The sequence below is a fragment of the Acanthochromis polyacanthus genome, chromosome 10 (genome assembly GCF_021347895.1).
Source record: "Acanthochromis polyacanthus isolate Apoly-LR-REF ecotype Palm Island chromosome 10, KAUST_Apoly_ChrSc, whole genome shotgun sequence".
NCBI classification, from domain to species: domain Eukaryota; kingdom Metazoa; phylum Chordata; class Actinopteri; family Pomacentridae; genus Acanthochromis; species Acanthochromis polyacanthus.
This window is the reverse complement of record NC_067122.1, coordinates 33,732,415-33,752,122: the sequence shown is the minus strand read 5'-3', so window position 1 is coordinate 33,752,122 and position 19,708 is coordinate 33,732,415. Positions and strand designations below refer to the sequence as shown.

Genomic DNA, 19,708 nt, shown 5'->3' with positions numbered 1-19,708 from the left:
AGCATCAGCATGATTTAATGTTACTGAAGGCTTTTTCCAGCAGAAATACATCCCTGCCTTATGAGGTTTTGTCACAGGACAGGGTGGTTTGAACCCAGAGTGCAGGCACACAGGAGGCAGGTGGATACTTAAACAATGACTTTTAATTTTAACAAAAAAAACAAAGCAAACCAAAACTCCATACAGGAAGTGACGAATAAAACTGAACAGGGCTCCAAACTAAACAAGAGCAAAGAACAGAACTGGCCACGACATGGGCTCAAACTAAACACAAAACAGCATGACTCACAAAAAGCTCCAAGCAGGGAGTGGGGCAGATAGGTTCTGCAGCTGGTGAATTGGGGGCAGATTAGGCTGGGACTACAACCAGCAGCGGGGATTCGGCGGCTGCAGGAGTGCAGCGACGGGGAGCCGAGACGAGGACAGAGGGGGAAGTTCTGGTGACAGGGCAGGCGGCTGCAGGGGCGCAGCAGGAACCGGGGCAGTGGCTAAAGCTAGGCCGGGCAGGACAGAGCAGGTGGGGAATCCAAAGCTGGGGCAGACCGCGATAGAGTGGCTGGTGACGCGCCAGCAGAAGCAACAGAGACAATGACCCAGCGGCGAGTGACAGGGTGCCTCTGATTGTTGACTGGGCGGCTGTGCTCCACAGCCAGAGCTGACAGCTGGCCAGGAGCGCAGCACAGAGAAGGGAGGGACCATGACAGGTTTTTGCACTTCACTATTGCCAGTGAGTTACACAACCCGGATATTCACCTAATTTTCTTACTTGGAGTCAGATGTTGGCAATTTATCACGTCAGTGTGGCCACATATTTTTTGTTATGTGATCTCGCAATCATAGGCACAGTTTTTTGTCTGGAGAGAACCTTGCTGGACCATCTACTACCTCACTGAACTTTTGGGAGTTTGTTTGTACTGTTCAGTCTGTAGACAACTTGGCAGTTTGGTCATGAAATGTAGACTTTATTTCCTCTAAATCCTGTCAAATGAGCTAAGGAGCTCCAAGACTGGTATTGTGGTGCATTTTATGTTTGCCACTTACATACAAATTCCAGTCTAGTCCCTTGTTATATAGATAAGTGTGGAATGCACCATGTTCACATAAGAAATGCAGTCACAAAATGATGATTAAATGTATTAATAAAAACATCTGATTCAGGAATATGAAAATATGTTTGCCTACAAATAGTAAAACAAATCTTTTTTATAATACAAATAGTTTACATTAAGTAATAAATAATTGACAATATTCAAATGTAACCTTCACTGTTATCACACAAAAGTAACAATAAAATACTTTCATGTTTCATATTGGCATGATACTAAATTAAAGAGGTAGAAAGATTCATATGAAGTAAGTGTGTTTAGGGTTCAGACTTAGAAACACACTGCAGTCCCGGCAGCCTCCAGCGACGAGCACTGCTCTGGATCCTCAAGTCCAGCCATTCCTGCTGAGCAGCACCCAGCGCTAGACTAGGAGCCCAAAATACAGACAGTGCACTTCTTATTACTGAATTCCATCACACCTTCTACTACAAGGAGAGAAAAAGACAGTCAGCCCATTCCAAAGCATCAACAAGAAGCGAAACATTGTAGAAATGTACCTTGGAGCAAGGTAGGGCTCTGTGGGGGAGGATGGGTCCACAGCAGGGAGGTGAGTGGTCACAACTGAGGGTTCAGAATGAGTCGCATCCTCACTCTCCTTACATCTCAGGTTGGTTATACTGCTTGACACTGAAGCATCAATGCTTTCCCTGCTGCTGTTGGCCGGACCTGGATAGTTACACAACAAGGTTACTGCCAGTAGCCTCACATGACATTTTATTCAAAGTCGTTATTTTAATTATTTTACACAAAATGATGAAAGAACATATATGGAATTATGTACAAAAAGTGTTAAACAAATCAGAATATGTTCTATACACTGCCTGTCCAAAAAAAAAGTTGCACCACCTTTAGCGTTAAGTATGGCACACATTCACAGTGGCATCGTTTCAATAAGCTTCTGCAATGTAACAGCATTTATTTCTGTTCAGATTTGCATTAATTTTCTGCCAAGATCTTGTATTGATGATGGGAGAGTCAGACCACTGCACAGTCTTTTATTTTATTTTATTTTTATTTATTTCATTTATTTAATCAGGGACAATGCACAATAAACATTAATCCATATAAGGAAAATATGCATGTGCCAGGTTATAGCACAAAGAGCTAATTTCCACCTGTAGTCCCTGGGCAGGTTGCTGTTACCATTAAAAGAAAAAAAAAAAAAGAAAAAAAACAGTACATTGTAACAGTCACACAGTAACACATACAGTTACAGTTTACCCCAGTCACTCAATGTGTACAAACTTGCTGCGACAATAACCATGTTCTAGTTAAACGCTTGAACACGCTAAAGTCTGTGCATGCCATGATTTCACTGGGAAGAGTGTTCCAAAGGCTCACAGCTCTGTAAGAAAATGACTGTTGGCCAAAAGTAGTTCTGCACCTTGGAACAATACACTCTCCTCTGACTGTCGACCGTGTAGACCGAGAAATTTGTTCTGCACTCAGAGTAATAAACTTTCTCAGTGGGGGGGCAGTCAGATTATGAATTATTTTAAATAATAAGGAAATTTGATTGAATTTAATTAAATTATCAAAACTAAAAAATTGTATTTATTAAGGATGTTACAGTGATGATATCGAAAAGGCTTTCTATCATGAATTTTTAGGGCTCTCTTATACAAAGACTCAAGTGGTTTCACTGATGTTTCACAAGCCTGAGACCAGCTGGACATACAATATAAAAGATGCGGGACAATCATCGTATTGAGATAAGTATAAGAGGCCTCTGTTGTTAAAGAATTTCTAATATGTTTATAATTCATTAAATTAAATTTTAGTTTATTACCAATTTTTTTAATATGGGTTTTAAAACAAAGATTTGAATCTATTGTTAAACCCAAGTATTTTGTTTCATCTACATTTTTAAGTTTTTGCCCATTTACTTCGATTTCACATATTTTTAATAGTTTTCTTTTATTTGAAAAAAACATTGAGACTGTTTTATCTAAGTTTAGAGTGAGGCAGGATGTCTGTAGCCATTTGGCTACTTTCTGCATCTCCTTATTTAACTTTTCCACAACCTCAAACTCATCTTTCCCGAAAGTAAAAATCACCGTATCGTCGGCATACATTATTATCTCAACATCAGGACACACTGCAGGGAGGTCATTTATATAAATGCTGAAAAGCAAGGGTCCTAAAATAGACCCCTGCGGCACTCCCATAGAGGCAGATTTAAATTCAGATTTAGCGTTATTCACCCGCACACATTGATGTCGGTCACTTAGGTAAGATTGCAGCCACTTTTGGGTATGATTAGAAAAATGATATTTATTTAACTTATTATGCAATATCTGATGATTAACTGTATCAAAGGCTTTACGCAGATCAAGGAAGACTGCTGCCACCACCCCTCCCCGATCTATGAATGCCCTGACTGTTTCCAAAAAATAACAACAGGCTGAATCTGTTGAATATCTTTGCCTAAAACCAAATTGCATTGGATTTAAGAGTAATTGTGAGTCCAGGTGGTTGGTCAGTTGCTCTGCAACAATTTTCTCAAGCACCTTTGATACGGCAGGAAGAATACTTATCGGACGATAACAACTCATGTCTTGTTTGTCTCCAGATTTAAAAATAGGGGTAATAATGGCTGGTTTTAAAACTGCAGGAAAAATACCCTCCCTGATCGAATGATTAATCATCTTTGTTAATGGATCAGAAAAAATATCCCTATAATGTTTTAAAAAAGTTGTATCTATACCATAAATATCTTTTGCCTTACTACTATTCAATGTTGTAATTATTTTTTTAACTTTAACTGTATTTATTGGGCAAAGGATCATATTGGAATTGTCATTAATGACAGAAATAGGATCAACGAATTTAAAGTCTTTGGCCAATGTTTTGACACCATTTATAAAATAATCATTAAAATTTGTTGCTATTGCCAAAGAATCATTAACTATATTTCCATTTATTTTAAGACGAATACCCTCACTTTCAGATTTTTCTTTTCCAAGCAATTTATTAATAGTTTTCCATATTATTCTACTATTTCCTTGTGCATTTTTAATAATGTCAAGGAAAAACCCAGCCTTGGCTTTTCGAAGTGCTACTGTAACCTTATTTCTCTGACTTGTAAAATTAAGACGATCAGTTATTAATCCGGACCTCAGGAAAGCTTTCAATGCCATATCTCGCTTTTTCATCATTTCCCAGATAGCTTTAGTGAACCACGGCAAATTTTGTTTTGTACTTTGCCTTCTTTGCCTATTTTTTGTATATTTTGTTAAAATACTATTTACAGTTAACATTAAATCATGACAACCCTCTTCACAAGATTTATTCTTGAGGATGTCTGTCCAGTTTATTTGTTTTAGATCGTTTTCAATTTGATTCAGATCTTTCTTTGAAATAAAAGTGATACATGTTTTACCTTTAATTTGAATTTCTTCTTTATACCTTGCCTTTGTCAATTTTCGAGCTAATAAGGTTAAATTATGATCAGACATACCTGTAATTAAATTATAAATTTTAGTAACTCTCTCAGGCTTATTTGTAAATATTAGGTCTATTAAAGTTTGTGAAGATTTTGTTATTCGCGTTGGTTTATCTAACATCTGTGTCATTTGAAAGGATTTTGTTATTTCCTCAAGTTTATACCTGCACGATCTCTCAGACCAATTTAAGTTAAAATCACCCAAAAGAATAACTTCCTTTCCCTCACACTGTTTAAGCAGTCTACCAAGAGAAACAAAGAAATCATTAGTAGCTTTTGGGGGTCGATATATTACAATAACACAAAAAATCATTTGGGGGGACAAAGTAATAATGATACCAACACATTCCAGATTACAATCGTTAAAATCCAGTATCTGACTTTGAATATGATTTTTACATAGATCAACACACCACCGCCTTTACCCTTCAATCTATCACGCCTGTATAAAGTATATCCCGGCACATTCACAACTGATGAAGGAATAGACGGGGTTAACCAAGTTTCTGTCAAGCAGAGATAATCGAGATTTGAATCAGTCAACAAATGCTCTATCTGCTCAGTCTTTGAGACAACGCTACGGATATTCAAATGTCCTCCGAAAATACCCTTTGGCTTAGTTTTCGGGTTCCAGAGCACGCTCGCGTGATTTACAGTCTCAAACAGTTTCATATGCTGTTGTTTTTTTGCAGCGATGATAGTTGCAGTGTTTGCTAATTTTGCGTGAGCTAAAGGCGTTAACATTGTCCCGGAGATGTTATTAGGAGTAGAATTTGTAGCATTACCTCGTCTTCCCACACAGGCCTCGTAAAAATGGGGCCGCGACATTTCCACCAAAGGAGAGGGAACAGCTGATTTTGAAGCGTCCCCTCGATTCATGTGGTCCGCAGGTCCAGGGTTTAAGTGGATATCTCCGCATAGAAGTAAAACGAACAAAGCAGGATAGAGTATTTCCGAGTCCAACTTGTTGGCACCAATGTTTGCCTTAGGCCACGCCGCTGAAGTAGCGCACTGCCAATGCACGCTCGTCCGCCATTTAAAACATTTGCGTATAACGTGTACTGGCACCATGATACAAGTGGTTCTGGTTCAACTACATCCAAGCACACCGAAGCCTGTTTCTGGAAGGCCGAGGAGCGCTCGCATCTGCACATGGCAGACCAATTTCCCCACAGTTGAGTCAGTAGTAGAAGCAGCACATACAAGGTAGCCCAAAGATGTAACGAAGGTGCCCTTGCTTTACTGTATTTAAGACGTATATTCCAAGATGCAGAAGTTCCGTTTATAAAAAAGTCAGGCGATCTCTCATGTTGTTTTAAGAGAGATACAGACACGGATGCAGCAGCACCTGCCAAACTGCTGCCTGCCACCGCCGCCATGACACCACCGCATCACTGCCCTTTTTAAAGCACATCCCAAAGACTCTCAATGGGGCTGAGGTCTGGACTCTGTGGAGGACAATCCAAGTGTGAAAATGATGTCTCATGCTCTCTGAACTCATTCACAATGTGAACCCCATGAATCTTGACATGGTCATCTTGGAATATGTCCATACCATCAGGAAGAAAAACTCCTGTGATGGAAACACCTGGTCATTCAGTATCCTTAGGTAGTCAGCTGACCTCATTCTTTGAGCACGTAACGTTGCTGAAACTGACCCTGACCAACCCCAGATCTTAACACTGCCCCCACAGGCTTGTACGGTTGGCACCAGGCATGATAAGTGCATCGCTTCTTCTGCCTCTGTCTTACTGAGATGGGCCCATCATATTGGAAGAGGGTAAATCTGGGCTCACCAGACCAGATGACGGATCACAGTTCTTCTTTGAAGATGATAGTTCATCACTATCCTTCAGGTTTTAATAATGCATTCGATGGTTCTTTAACCGATTCTGATAGTTTTATCAATCTCCTTCGTTTTTTTTTCTTTGCTCGAAGCAGGCCAATAATTTCACCCAACCTTTCTACGACCACAGGACATGTCTTCCAACATGGTTGTTTAGGAAATGAGAAGCTACTCACTGCATCAGCTAGGGTTAAATAAGTTGTTGCCAGCTGAAACATATTGTAGGATCCACCAGACATTCAACACATTTACATGAGACCTTTAATTCCTCTTTAATTCGGAATTAAAGTTAATTCCGCTTTAAAATCTCCTTGTAATTCTTAATTCCGAATTAAAAAGTTAATTCCAAGTAAACTACCTGGTTTATTCCGATGTTAATTCCGAATAAAGTAATTCCTGTGTATGGTCTATTTATGTATACAGTTAATTCCGTTTTAGTTAATTCCGGTCATTCTGCGCATGCTTGGCTCGTAACGTAAGCGACGTACACGTTCTGCAACCTTACTGGCACGACATTGTTGGGTTGCTGTTTCAAAATGACAATAAAAAGCAAAGTGACAAGCGTGCTTATTAGTTGTTCCTCCATGTTGCTGGGGAAAAGAAATGCCGCAGCAAATGGAGTTTGTTTTCTTCTGGTGAACAGGGATACGTCACGTCCACGCCCTGTCCAATCAGAATCCTTTCCAATGCCCAAGCATGAAAGCGAAATAAAGAAAGAGGAATAAACGTGCGGTCCATGTAAACCTTAATTCAGAATTAATATTTCCATGTAAACGCCAAGCACAAAACTTTAATTCCGAATGAATTAATTTTGAATTAATAGTTCCAAATTAAAAGACTTCATGTAAACGTGGCCATTATTACACAGTGGAACAGTACGAGAGCAGATTTTGTCTGTGCCTCAACACCTTCACAGCCACAGTGGAGACGAGGCTTGATTTGATCAGTGAAGCTGAGACACCAAGACACTGCAAGCAAGACACTTTCCAGATCTGGCACAAGGATGCAAAGTGATGAATCAGCAGAAGAGCACCAGATCAAACCATAAAGGATTCCCCTATACAGACTGGTTTAAACCCCCACTCACTGTCTGGCCAACAAAGGGACCAAATGGCCGCCAATACGCATTCGGACTGATTCCTGAGCCATTGAAGGGGGGAGGCTCAGGAACCTGCATGGCAACTTCAAAGACATTCCACTCACTGACAAAGGAACTCTGAACTCACGTCAGAACCAACAAAGATAATCATCCCACAGTTCTGAACTACACTCCTTTTATGTACATCCATTTCACCAAACAAGTGAACTTTTCAATGACTTCATGATCAATCTACCTCTGGCCTTGCTTTTAATCTTTTATTCCTCCTGATTAGTATCAATATGAAAATTCATAACATGTCTGTCATTCACATGATCATAGTGGGTATCGTTCTGATCCCCTGTCTGTCAGTAATGCACCTAGATAAATCATGTTCACAAAATTACAATATTTTTGAGAGTTACAGACATCACAAAAATTACCTGGAAATGTAACTCTGTGAGGGACATCTAGACATCAGCCCTCCCTGAAGGAAGATGTACCAGACCCCTTCTGAGTTAATGATATGCAAAGGTCCACTTTAAAAGACCACATTTGAACACCACTTTGAGTCCTCCTGCACCATCAGAGTCCTCCTGTACCACCAAGAGTCTTCCATTTGAAGAGTTCACCTGGAAGAGCTCTCCTTTACCATCAGAGTCCTCCAGACTGCAAGGTTCCATTCTGTCCACCACTGTTCCGACCCACATCAACAAAGGCCGACCGGATTACCACTGAGGCAGCAGCATCAGCATCATCATCATCATGGCACGCAAGTACCTTTCAGTCACTGGAACTTGGTGCAATTTTCCAAAGGTAGTGTCTACAGATACGGACTTTCCATTTGCCAGACAGATACGGACCCGTATGCGAGTCTCGCGAGTCAAGAAGCTGCAAACCACTGCAAACTGTTGAAAGGTAAGCAAAGGTTAAGGTTAGGGTTAGTGTTAGGGTCAGGTTTAGGGTCCGTACCTGTAGTACCGATGCTACGGGTCCGTACCGCTAGCGTCTACCGGGAGTCACGTGACCAGATCTCGCGTATCTTATTGTCAAATGGCAAGTGCCGTATCCGTAGTCCACAGGCTACGGGTACGGGTCCGTACCTCTAGCAACAACCTTTTTCAAAAATTATCTTTTCAAACATAAAACGTATGGGCTAACAAATTAGCCTACTATCAAATTGATGGCCACTTCCAGGTGTGCTCTGTTCATCCCTTTCCCATATTTCAAGTGTAATATAAATCCCAGTGTTACGTGAAAATATTGTGTTCGCTTCTTCCCCTTTTCCTTCACTCACATCTCACCACCTTATTTGTTTGTGTTGTAGCTGTTGTTCATCTCAATGTGTGTTTTTGTTTTTGTTTAGTTTAGCTTAATAAATGTACATACAGTATCTCACAAAAGTGAGTACACCCCTCACATTTTTGCAAATATTTAATTCTACCTTTTCATGGGACAACACTAAAGAAATGACACTTTGATACAATGTTAAGTAGTTAGTGTACAGCTTGTATAACAGTGTAAATTTACTGTCCCCTCAAAATAACTCAGCACAAAGCCATTAATGTCTAAACCACTGGCAACAAAAGTGAGTACACCCCTAAGTGAAAATGTTCAAATTGAGCCCAATTAGCCATTTTCTCTCCCCGGTGTCATGTGATTCGTTAGTGTTACAAGGTCTCAGGTGTGAATGGGGAGCAGGTGTATAAAATTTGGTGTCATTGCTCTCACACTCTCATACTGGACACTGTAGGTTCAACATGGCACCTTATGGCAAAGAACTCTCTGAGAATCTGAAAAAAGGGAATTATTGCTTTACATAAAGATGGCCTAGGTCATAAGAAGATTGCCAACATCCTGAAAGTGAGCTGCAACACGATGGCCAAGACCATACAGCGGTTTAACAGGACAGGTTCCACTCAGAACAGGCCTCACCATGGTTGACCAAAGAAGTTGAGTGCACGTGCTCAGCGGAAAATACTGTAGATGTATGAGTGCTGCCAGCATTGCTGCAGAGGTTGAAGGGGTGGGGGGGTCAGCCTGTCAGTGCTCAGACCATATCCCACACACATCAAACTGGTCTGCAGGGCTGTCGTCCCAGAAGGAAACCTCTTCTAAAGATGATGCACAAGAAAGCCTGCAAACAGTTTTCTAAAGACAAGCAGATGAAAGGCATGGATTACTGGAACCATGTCCTGTGGTCTGATGAGAACAGATAAACTCTTATTGGTTTCAGATGGAGTCAAGCGTGGATGGCAGCAACCAGGTGAGGAATACAAAGACAAGTGTGGCTTGCCTACAGGCAAGCATGGTGGTGGGAGTATCATGGTCTGGGGCTGCTGGCAGTGGAGAGCTACAGTTCATTGAGGGAACCATGAATGCCAACATGTACTGTGACATACTGAAGCAGAGCACGATCCCCTCCCTTCAGAAACTGGGCCACAGGACAGTATTCTACCATGACAACAACCCCAAACACACCTCCAAGATGACCGCTGCCTTGCTAAAGAAGCTGAGGATAAAGGTGATGGAGTGGCCAAGCATGTCTCTAGACCCAAACCCTATTGAGCATCTGTGGGGCATCCTCAAATGGAAGGTGGAGGTGAATCAGGTCTCTAACATCCACCAGCTCTGTGATGCCATCATGGATGAGTGGAAGAGGATTCCAGTAGCAATCTGTGAAGCTCTGGTTAACTCCATGTCCAACAGGGTTAAGACAGAGCTAGAAAATAATGGTGGCCACACAAAATATTGACATTAATGGCTGTGTGTTGAGCTATTTTGAGGGGACAGTAACTTTACACTGTTATACAAGCTGTACACTGACTACTTTACATTGTATCAAAGTGTCATTTCTTTAGTGTTGTCCCATGAAAAGGTAGAATTAAACACTTGCAAAAATGTGAGGGGTGTACTCACTTTTGTAAGATACTGTAAATATAAGTTCAGTGCCTCAATTGTTTTGCTGTTCATATTTTGATCCCTAACTTTTATAGATTCCAGCTACCTCAATTTTATACATAACCTGTCAAGCTAAGTAATTCCCCTTACAATTCCTGAAGTTCTTCTTGACGGTGCAACAAGAAGTGTAACATATCTGCATTATTATATTTGTCTAATCTAAACACTTCGCTGGTCGAATATCAGGTAGATTATATAATAATTCTGCATAAAACCTTAACCTATTTAAACAAACATTTATCCTACATTTTATACATTGGAGAAACATTACTAATAATCTTACAGTTTTAATTGGCGGAGAAACGATTTAACCATTACAAACATATAATAAGAAATCCTACAGTATTCATCACTGCAGCAATTATTCATTGCAAAGCTATTTGTTAAATCCAGGTGCCGACTTTTTTTTGGACAGGCAGTGCATTTTAGTATCCCCTCTTTTGCTTTGATCACAGCTGAGTCATTCCATGTCAATTCAACAAATGCTTGTTGCACCACTTTCTCAGATCCTCCCAAAAATTTTTTTGGGCTTTATTTGGGTAATTTTATGAACAAATGCAAAGTATTATGGTTATAAACATACAGTATAAGCAGTAATGATCTAATCTAATACCCATAGTCAGTCCAAACTTAATCCTCGCCTATGATTTTAGGGTTTTAAACTACTAAAAAAAGCAATTTATACTCCTTTTACATGGTCAGAATTTTTTCCCCTTCCAAAACTTTTACCCTTCTGGTGAGAAAAGTATAGAAATGAATGAAAATAAAAAAATACTGGACTGTGGAATTTCCCAAAATATCCTTATTATTTCATGGGCGACTTTATTTTGGGTTTTTCATGCCTCTATTTTAGGACTTATTCTTGTGAAAAGACATTGAAAGAATGAATTTTCTTCTTTACTAATGAAAGTTGCATAAGGTAAAAGTTTTAAAACATTAAAATAAAGCTTATTTATTGATTTATAGGCTGTTGAACTCAGGTGTAGACCCAAAATAGCCTAACTTTAGGCATTAAAAAGTGCATGTGGGATACATGGTACGCGGTTCAAATTTTTTTGGAGGAACTAGTATGTGTGAAGTATGTGTGAACTTACTTTCATATTTGTTTCTTGTGCCAAAGATGAGCAACTGCTGAATCAATTTACTATACATTTTGATCCTCGTTTTTGTTTTTAGGAACCATTTACATGACCAACTAAAGATGAAAGATGAATCTGAAGCATCAGCATCGTAGTATAAGTTACAAAGGGCATATCTGAAGTTAATTATTATATAGACATTGTTTTTTCTTTCATACAGTAACTGAATAAGAAGAAATGGCATCACTCCCAGACTGCATTCTCAGGACAGCCTCGGTATCGTATTTGACTTATCAGCTGAATTTGAAGATTTGCAAGTGAAATTCATGCACCCAAAAGGTCCCAGCAAGAAGTTCACATGGCCTAGAAAGGATGACGTAGTGTGGGTGCCTACAGCCCACATCCTCTGTCCAATCACTGCTCCTTCAACACGCCGTGGTGGACAGTACCACATATCTGGTGCAGATGATGGCCTGATTTCAGAGAAATTCAAGCAGTTCAAAGGACAGAAATAGTGGTGTGATAAGTTGGGGACAAATTACATGTTTTACATGGGACCTAAGGCAATATAACTCATTTTAACTGCAATATATTAGTTAGAATTCCTAAAAAAACGCCTATAAAACATAGTGCATTTCTTGGTTAAATTGGCCATGAAGGATTCAAGAAACAATGTTGATACTTCAGATATCAATTATTCAGATGTTTATTGTTATACAGACAAAGTTTCATGTTTCTACTCCATGTCCCACATTGGTTTCTGTGCCAATATATGTATGGTGTTTTTCAGTCTGTTTCATAAATAGGCATCGTTTTGAGGTCTAAGGAGACTAGCTAGCTCTTGGATATTTTTAGGTTAGAGAGAACTTTTAAGGTACTTTGAGATTTTTATAACATATGAACCTTGTTACTTATTAAAATTTGTGAAAAAAATGCCTAAATTCTTGAAAAATGCCATTTTCGCCAAATTTTTAAATTGCCCTGTACCACAGAGAAATGGGTATATTCATTCCAAATTTTTTTCCTGCTCTATTGTTAAGGTGTTTGAACCCTTCAGATCACTTGTAAGTCTATATCATCAGTCAGTTCCCAGTATTATCTTCCTAAATCAAGCCTTTCTACCTAACATATCAATTTCCGAGTGGAAAAATAGGGATTTAAATATTTTATAACTTAGCAAATAGCAATCATATGATGTTAAAACTTTGCAAGTAATCTATTCTTATGTTGGGATAGTTTAAAAAAAAGTTTGGAGATGATCAGAGGAGGTCATGCAACAAAATTTCCTCAGATTTGTTGAAATGAGATGGAATGACTCAGCTGAGTTGAGATTTCTTTGTCACAACTTGTAAACTACCGTTCGCTGAGGGTTCTACCAAAGCGACACTGAATGCCATGTAAACGTTCTGGACGGTGCAGCTGGCATTAAAATAAATTTTGAAAAAACCTATTTACCTTTCCAGAACCTCTGTCCTCATTCCTCACAATGTTATGCCACAGAAAACATGGACAAAGATTTTCATGGACCTACTTTGTGCAGAATGCGTCACCAATGAGTCAAAGCAAGGAAAAAACAAAATGACTTCTGAGAGTCGAATCCCTTTAAAAGGTGGACCACATTCGGTTCACAGGCTACTATTTGTCATACTTGAAATGAAAAGTAAAATATGCAGATTGCTTTTTGGGTTTTAACACTCAGGAATGCAAACATGGCTCCTGTCCTCACTCCCTGACAGACCAATGTGATACTCACAGCAGCGTTTGAAAGGCTCCCAGGCGCTGGGCTGTAGGTAGAGTTTAGCCTGTGGCTGCTGAAGCAGACACACCACTGCTGAGTCCACTTGCTGAAAAACCCTGAAGAAATAGAGAAAAATTACCCAACATTCGTACAAAAAGTGATGTGTAAAAGAATCAGCACAGATGTTAAAATGGATCTTTGCCTTAAATTTTAGATGCTCACATATTTTGTCAGTATATATTTAGCTATTTCAGCAGGTTAGTAGTGAGGTGAAATTAATTTATAAACACAAAATTAAGTGCTTTTAAGTGTTTTGTTTCACATTTTTGTATTTCTAATTGAGGCTCACCCCCTACTAAAGCAAATACATGGCAAATTTGGAGTATCTTGTTCAGCTGTGAAACGTTCACAGAAGAACAGGCTTACTCTTTACCTGTCCTTCAATTATGCATGTTGGTTTGTTCCAAATTTACTTGAACACTGACAGTCCAATTTTAGATGTAGAGCAGCACCTGTGTGTTCAATATATAGTCTGTCGTCAATTAAGTGAAACTACATTACAAAGAGGCGAAGTTTACTATGAATAGTGAATAAAGAGGCAGTACAAAACACAGATTCTAATACCGGAGACTGAGCAGTCGTTGGTGGAGTTCACTGGACAGTCCGTATCTGTCTGACTGGATCATATCTCTGATAGAATCAAAGTCCTGCTTCAGCTGGAGAGCTCCATGTATGCTGAGGACAAAAACCAAACAACACTGCATGGGCTCTGCTAAAAGTCTCAGTGAATACAATCAGCAGAAAACACGCACACTGACGATAGATGCTTGGTCTTGAAACATGATTAAAAGTACTCTTGAGGTGCCAGTTAGAAAAAATTGCATTCCATGTCAATGTTACTTTTTGACATCTTTGTTTTAACTGATGTCTTCTATTTCGATAACACAGTGGAGTGAAATCAGCGTTTATGTCCATAAGCATACCTGAACTTGATCTTCTGTTTCAAGATGTGTTCCATCCAAGCCTCCATGAAAGCTGTCATTGTTATACTGAGTGCTTGGACTCGGGCATCATCAGACAGTGGTGCTACACCTTCTAGAACTTGACCAATCACAGTCTGAGCTGCCAGAGATGCATACTCACTGGGACTGCTGGGAAAATCTGTACACCAACAGGAACACGCAGACTTACTAAACACAGGCAACATTTAAAAAAAAGGCAGTATTTCAAAGAGAATCCTGTATTTATTATTACCTCCGCCAGGAGGATATGTAATCACCGGAGTTTGTTTGTCTGTCCATCTGTGTGTGTGTCTGTGTGTCCATGTGTGTGTGTGTCTGTGTGTCCGTGTGTGTGTGTGTGTGTGTGTGTGTGTGTGTGTGTGTGTGTCTGTTTGTCTGTTAACAGCATAACTCAAAAAGTCATGGACGGATTTTCACCAAATTTTTACAGGATGTCCGGAAGAGCAAGAGTAAGAATCGATTAGATTTTGGAGGTGATCTGAATCACTGTCTGGATCCAGGAATTTTTTGAAGGTCGAAGGACAATTGAGAGATGGCCACCAGGCCATCTCTCAATTGGTGAAAATCCGTCCATGACTTTTTGAGTTATGCTGTTAACAGACAAACAGACACACACACACACACACACACACACACACGGACACACACACAGACGGACAGACAAACGGCATGGCGGAGGTATGCGCTCTCTGAGTGCTTTTCTAGTTTATTATGCATTGTCTGTCTGTTCTCTAAATAAATAAATTGAAACTGAAAATTGAAAAAATCGATTTCAAATAGTTTATTCATAGTCACTTAATATGTTTACCTTACCATGAAAAGTGCTGTGATGATGCTGTAATGAGATCATGCCATGAAAACCCAAATTATGCTCAATTTAACATGGAATCCAACACAGACCAGTGGTCTAATTCTACTTTCTCAATTCTCAATATTAAAGGAAAAGACTCATTATTTGAAGTCAAGATTTCAGTGGCTTTGGATGATGTCAGTGGACTGATGAATGCCGTCTGAAGTTGAGGGAGAGCTTTAACTTGTGACCTAAGTGTCATTATTCGCAAGTGATCAACAACATCTTTTGGCTGAGGGTATATAGGTCAATATATAATTGCGGGACATTTTGGGTTTGAAAATTCAGATTTTTTTTCTAATTCATTATCATTTGTCCTTACAAAGTATTCCTAAAATATTGTGTTTACAGTAATTGCCAGGCTCAGGCATAATTGATTTCAGATATTTATGTAAAAAACTGAGATGTGAACTCATTATTTGGTCAACTATGTTACGGACAAAAACTGTAAAGTTTTAACTTTGAGTAAATGTCAGATATTTAAACAAATCAGTGTTCTTGGAAGAATATGTGTCGACTTACCTACATTTTTAATTAAGATATTCAATTAATAAAGAAAATGCACTTTTTTGCATTAAAAGCCCTCATTTCACAGAATGCAGTGAATGGTTCAGATATTATTTGTCAAAATTTCTGAGATTTATGATAATTTTATTGATTAAATTATACTGAGCTACATATTTCACAGCTAAGTCTCTAAGTTTTTTACTTCGAGTTTAGGGAACAATTAAATTTATTTCACTGTTGGAATGAACACGCTTCCTTCAGAGGTGTTTTTGTAACGGGTAACTTAGTTGACCGTCATTTGTTATTTTCCATAGAAAATTTGAAATGTTGCCAAAAAATAAATATCTGTCATGATTATCTCAACTTGATAAAAAGAACACAATCCAAACTATTTTTGAATAATTTCATTTTATTATTGTTTCCCTAATTAGAAGGTGGTTGTTATTAAATCCAGATGGTAATTTAGTCGACATTTTAGTGATATTCGGTCATTTTTTATTAATAAGTGATTGTTTCCAGAAAAAATGATTATGGAATTTGTAAAGACATGATCAGAATGTACATAAAAACATTAGCTTTTTTCTCTAGATAAAAATGTATGCAAGATATATCCCATGGACTTCAAAAGTCCCTCAATTATACATTGACCCATAGAATATGCTATAATATGCTCATCTGTCAGTATCATTACCTGCCCTGTTGCTGGGTCTCCAGTGTACAGCAGAAGGCATGGTCCGTTCAAAGATCTCCCCTGACATCCGCTTGCAATCACTGGAGAAGGTCTTCAGTACCAGAGAAGAGAAGGTCTGATGGACGGTGACACAGAGCAGTGGCATCACAATCACACAACTGCAGTCCTTGGTTTGCATTATGCCATATTCATGCAATCAGAATGAAAGAAAGGGAACGCCCAACAAAACATCCACATGGTAGCCAAGTCATCTGAATTCCCAACATGTTTGCAGCCCATCTAAGCATATGTGTAAACAAACCTGTTCTCTTTCTCTCTTTTGAGCAGGTGAATCGATTATTTTGGTGCTAAAAGCTTCTTTGCATGCCTTTTTTTTTCTTCATTTTTCCCCTTTCTTAGATTGTGACAGTCGAGATACAGACAGAAAATGAAGGGGACAGGTGGAGAAGTGACAATGAAACAAAGGTCTGGACAACCGGGAATGAATCTTTTATGGTGTGGTTGTAAGCTATGCATCTTAACCATAAGGCTCCCAAAGTTATCATTTAACTTGATGAGCTATTAATGGCAGCACTGAACGATTTATGGGGAATTTGATGACAGATCTCTAATACTGTCTCCAAAGTACAGAACACTGGGGTTTGCAAAGATTTGTATTTGTGCTGCTCAGAATTCTAATTACAGGTGGCTGGTACTTACTTGACTGCGCTATCATACTCTGCAAGAAAGAAATGATAATCATTTTTAGCTTTCTAATGTGGTTGTCAGGCGTGAAGAACAAACACAGACAGGCTACCTGCAGCTGGGATACAGCCGTGTCAAGTGCTTCAGTTTGCTGCCCCAGCAGAAGCTCGTTATGGTTACAGAATGTGGAACGGTGGTGACTGCCTGAATTCATCACCAGGCATTTCGTCTGCTGCACCATCATCTCCAGTGACTCCCTCACCATCTACAGAGACAAAGAAAAACACATCATGAACGCACATCAAACTGATAAGAATTTGATTTCAGAGCTGATGAGCAAAAACTGAGCTGAGACAAGTAGACAAATATCTTTTAGAATTGATTTTAAGATTCTTTTACTAGTTTTTAAGTCTTTAAATGGTCTTGCTCCTTTTTATTTATCCAATTTGCTTTTACCCTATGAACCCAGTAGAGCCCTCAGGTCTTCAGGTAGTGGTCTTTTAATAGTCCCTAAAGTCAGAACTAAAACATACGGTGAAGCCTCTTTTTATTATTACGGCCCCTGTCTGTGGAACAGCCGACCTGACAACCTGAGGGCAGCACCTACTGTTCATATTTTTAAAAGAAAACTCAAGACCTACCTTTTTAGTCTGGTTTTTAGCTAAACATATTTATCAATACCATTTGATCTTATTTATTTATTCATTTATTCATTTTATTTATTTATTTTATTTATTTTTATTGTTATTTTAGTCTTTGCTCCAGTGTTCCCTCATTTTTAACGAAAGACGGCATTTCCTCAGTCCTCTTTTTTATGTTTTTCTGTTAAAATCTGTCCCACATATCTTTGTATGTGTGTGTGTGTGTGAGTGAGTGTGTTTGCTGTATGTGGATTGGTGGGTTGGAGGGGTGGCTGTATTTCTCATTTTTAATTAATTTTGTCCTTTTATTTCTATGTAAAGCACTTTGTGCTACAAATTTTGTATGAAAAGTGCTATACAAATAAAGTTTGATTGATAGTAGACGTGCACTGAATCCTACCAGACTTGCAGCTCCAAAGAGAGCAATAAGCACGTAATAAAATGATATTGCACTATGACTGTCTATTTTGGAGTCAGAATTGCCATTTCAGTCCCTCCAGGAATTCGCAATGTTGCGATCGCGCAAATTCGGGCGAATTCAACCAATCTCTGCAAATTTTGCGCGGCCTTGCAATTTTATCCAATCACCGCAACTTGCCTGCAATTTTGGCCCGCCTCCCGTGAGTTCCACCAATCATAGCAGCTCCCAGCGCAAACCTAATGCACGTACGTCACCGAATTCACTTCCTTGTTCATTGTTTGAAGATGCAGACATGTGTGATACTAATGTCTCTCATTTACCAACAAAAATTACTGCTGAAGACCGTGATAAACAATTAATTCACTGATGTTCTTCACCAAAGCAGAGCTAAACTGTTATACCATCAGTTCATCTTCAGTCGGTGGAGCATCGCTCTCATCTACAGTTTCTGTTTCATTTGGAGTTGCATCTTCTGCAGAATCAGCCGTCTCCGTTTCCACAGCTTCCTCATCCTTCTCAGACTCATGGTCAGTTGAAGTTGTCAAAACAGCGTCTTCTGCTGCAGGTTCATCTTCAGCTGTGGTGGCATCTAAATTATCTGCAGAATCGGTTTGACTGGCAGCCTTAGTCTCTTCATCATCAGCCCTTCCTGCCTCCTCTTCATCAGATTCATGTTCACCTTTGTCTGCTGTGATGTTCTCCACAGCTTCATCTTCATCCTCAGTTATAACAGCAGCCTGCTTTTCTATCACCAGCTCATCTTCAGTTGGTGCAGCATCGCTCTCATCTGCAGCTTCATCTTCAGCTGTGGCTGCTTCAGAGGCTTTCACAGCCTCATCTTCTGCTGCAGGTTCATCCTTTGACTCATCTTCTGTGACAGAAGCGTGTTTTTCTACAACCAGCTCATCTTCGGTTGTTGCTGCTTCATCTGGCCCTTCTGATGATTCTTCTGCAAGAGTCTTCTCTTCATCAGTAGCTGCTTCCACAGCCTCCTCCTCATCAGATCCATCTTCACTTGTGGCTGCTGTCGTGGCTCCTTTATTTTCATCTTCCTCTTTAAGTTCATCAGCAGCAGCCTCCTGTTCTACCATCAGTTCATCATCACTCTCATCTGCAGCTTCATCTTCAGCTGTGGCCTGTTCAGAATCACCTTCTTTCAGGTCATCCTCAGTCATAACAGCAGCCTCTTTCTCTACCTCCAGCTCATCTTCAGTTGGTGTGGCTTCACCCTCGTCTGCAGTTTCATCTAAATCTTCTGCAGAATCATCTTCACTTACAGCAGCAACAGTTTCCTTTTTAAAACCAGTTCATCTTCAGCCGGTTCTTTCACTACATCTTCATTTGAGGCAGCAACATCTTCATCTGCCCCGCTAGCACAAACAGCTTCTTCTGCATCAATCATCTCATCTTCGGCAGTCGTCTCTTTTGACTCTTCTTCTCTCTCTACAGCAGTTTCAACTTCAGTTTCTGCTGCTACAGCCTCGTCTTATATCTATCTATCTATCTATATATATATATACACACACACACACACATATGTGTGAGTGTGTGTGTATATATATATGTATATATACACACACGTGTGTGTGTGTGTGTGTGTGTGTGTGTGTGTGTGTGTGTGTGTGTGTGTGTGTGTGTG

General features: G+C 39.5%; 1 protein-coding gene and 1 long non-coding RNA gene across 8 annotated transcripts in view; one reads left to right on the top strand and one right to left on the bottom strand.

Annotated features, from left to right (window-relative positions):
• LOC127535669 (uncharacterized) overlaps positions 1–19,708 on the top strand; it is a 140,366-nt gene that overhangs the window by 4,953 nt on the left and 115,705 nt on the right. The gene's annotated exons all lie outside the window — the stretch shown is intronic.
• ccdc142 (coiled-coil domain containing 142) overlaps positions 124–19,708 on the bottom strand; it is a 45,731-nt gene continuing 26,146 nt past the window's right edge. For 5 of the 7 annotated variants that reach the window (XR_007944505.1, XM_051954041.1, XM_022215863.2 and 2 more), the window contains 7 exons: positions 17,120–17,272; positions 16,324–16,438; positions 14,237–14,414; positions 13,878–13,988; positions 13,269–13,369; positions 1,604–1,772; positions 124–1,472 (listed from right to left, as the gene is read on the bottom strand). Coding sequence is in view for 5 of the 7 variants with exons in the window: in XM_051954041.1 (XP_051810001.1) it covers positions 1,364–1,472; positions 1,604–1,772; positions 13,269–13,369; positions 13,878–13,988; positions 14,237–14,414; positions 16,324–16,438; positions 17,120–17,272 (936 nt within the window). In the remaining 2 variants the exon portion in view is untranslated. Of the gene's footprint in view, positions 1,532–1,603; positions 1,773–13,268; positions 13,370–13,877; positions 13,989–14,236; positions 14,415–16,323; positions 16,439–17,022; positions 17,042–17,119; positions 17,273–19,708 lie in introns of all 7 variants that reach the window. The other 2 variants (XR_007944504.1, XM_051954038.1) reach the window with 2 other exon arrangements.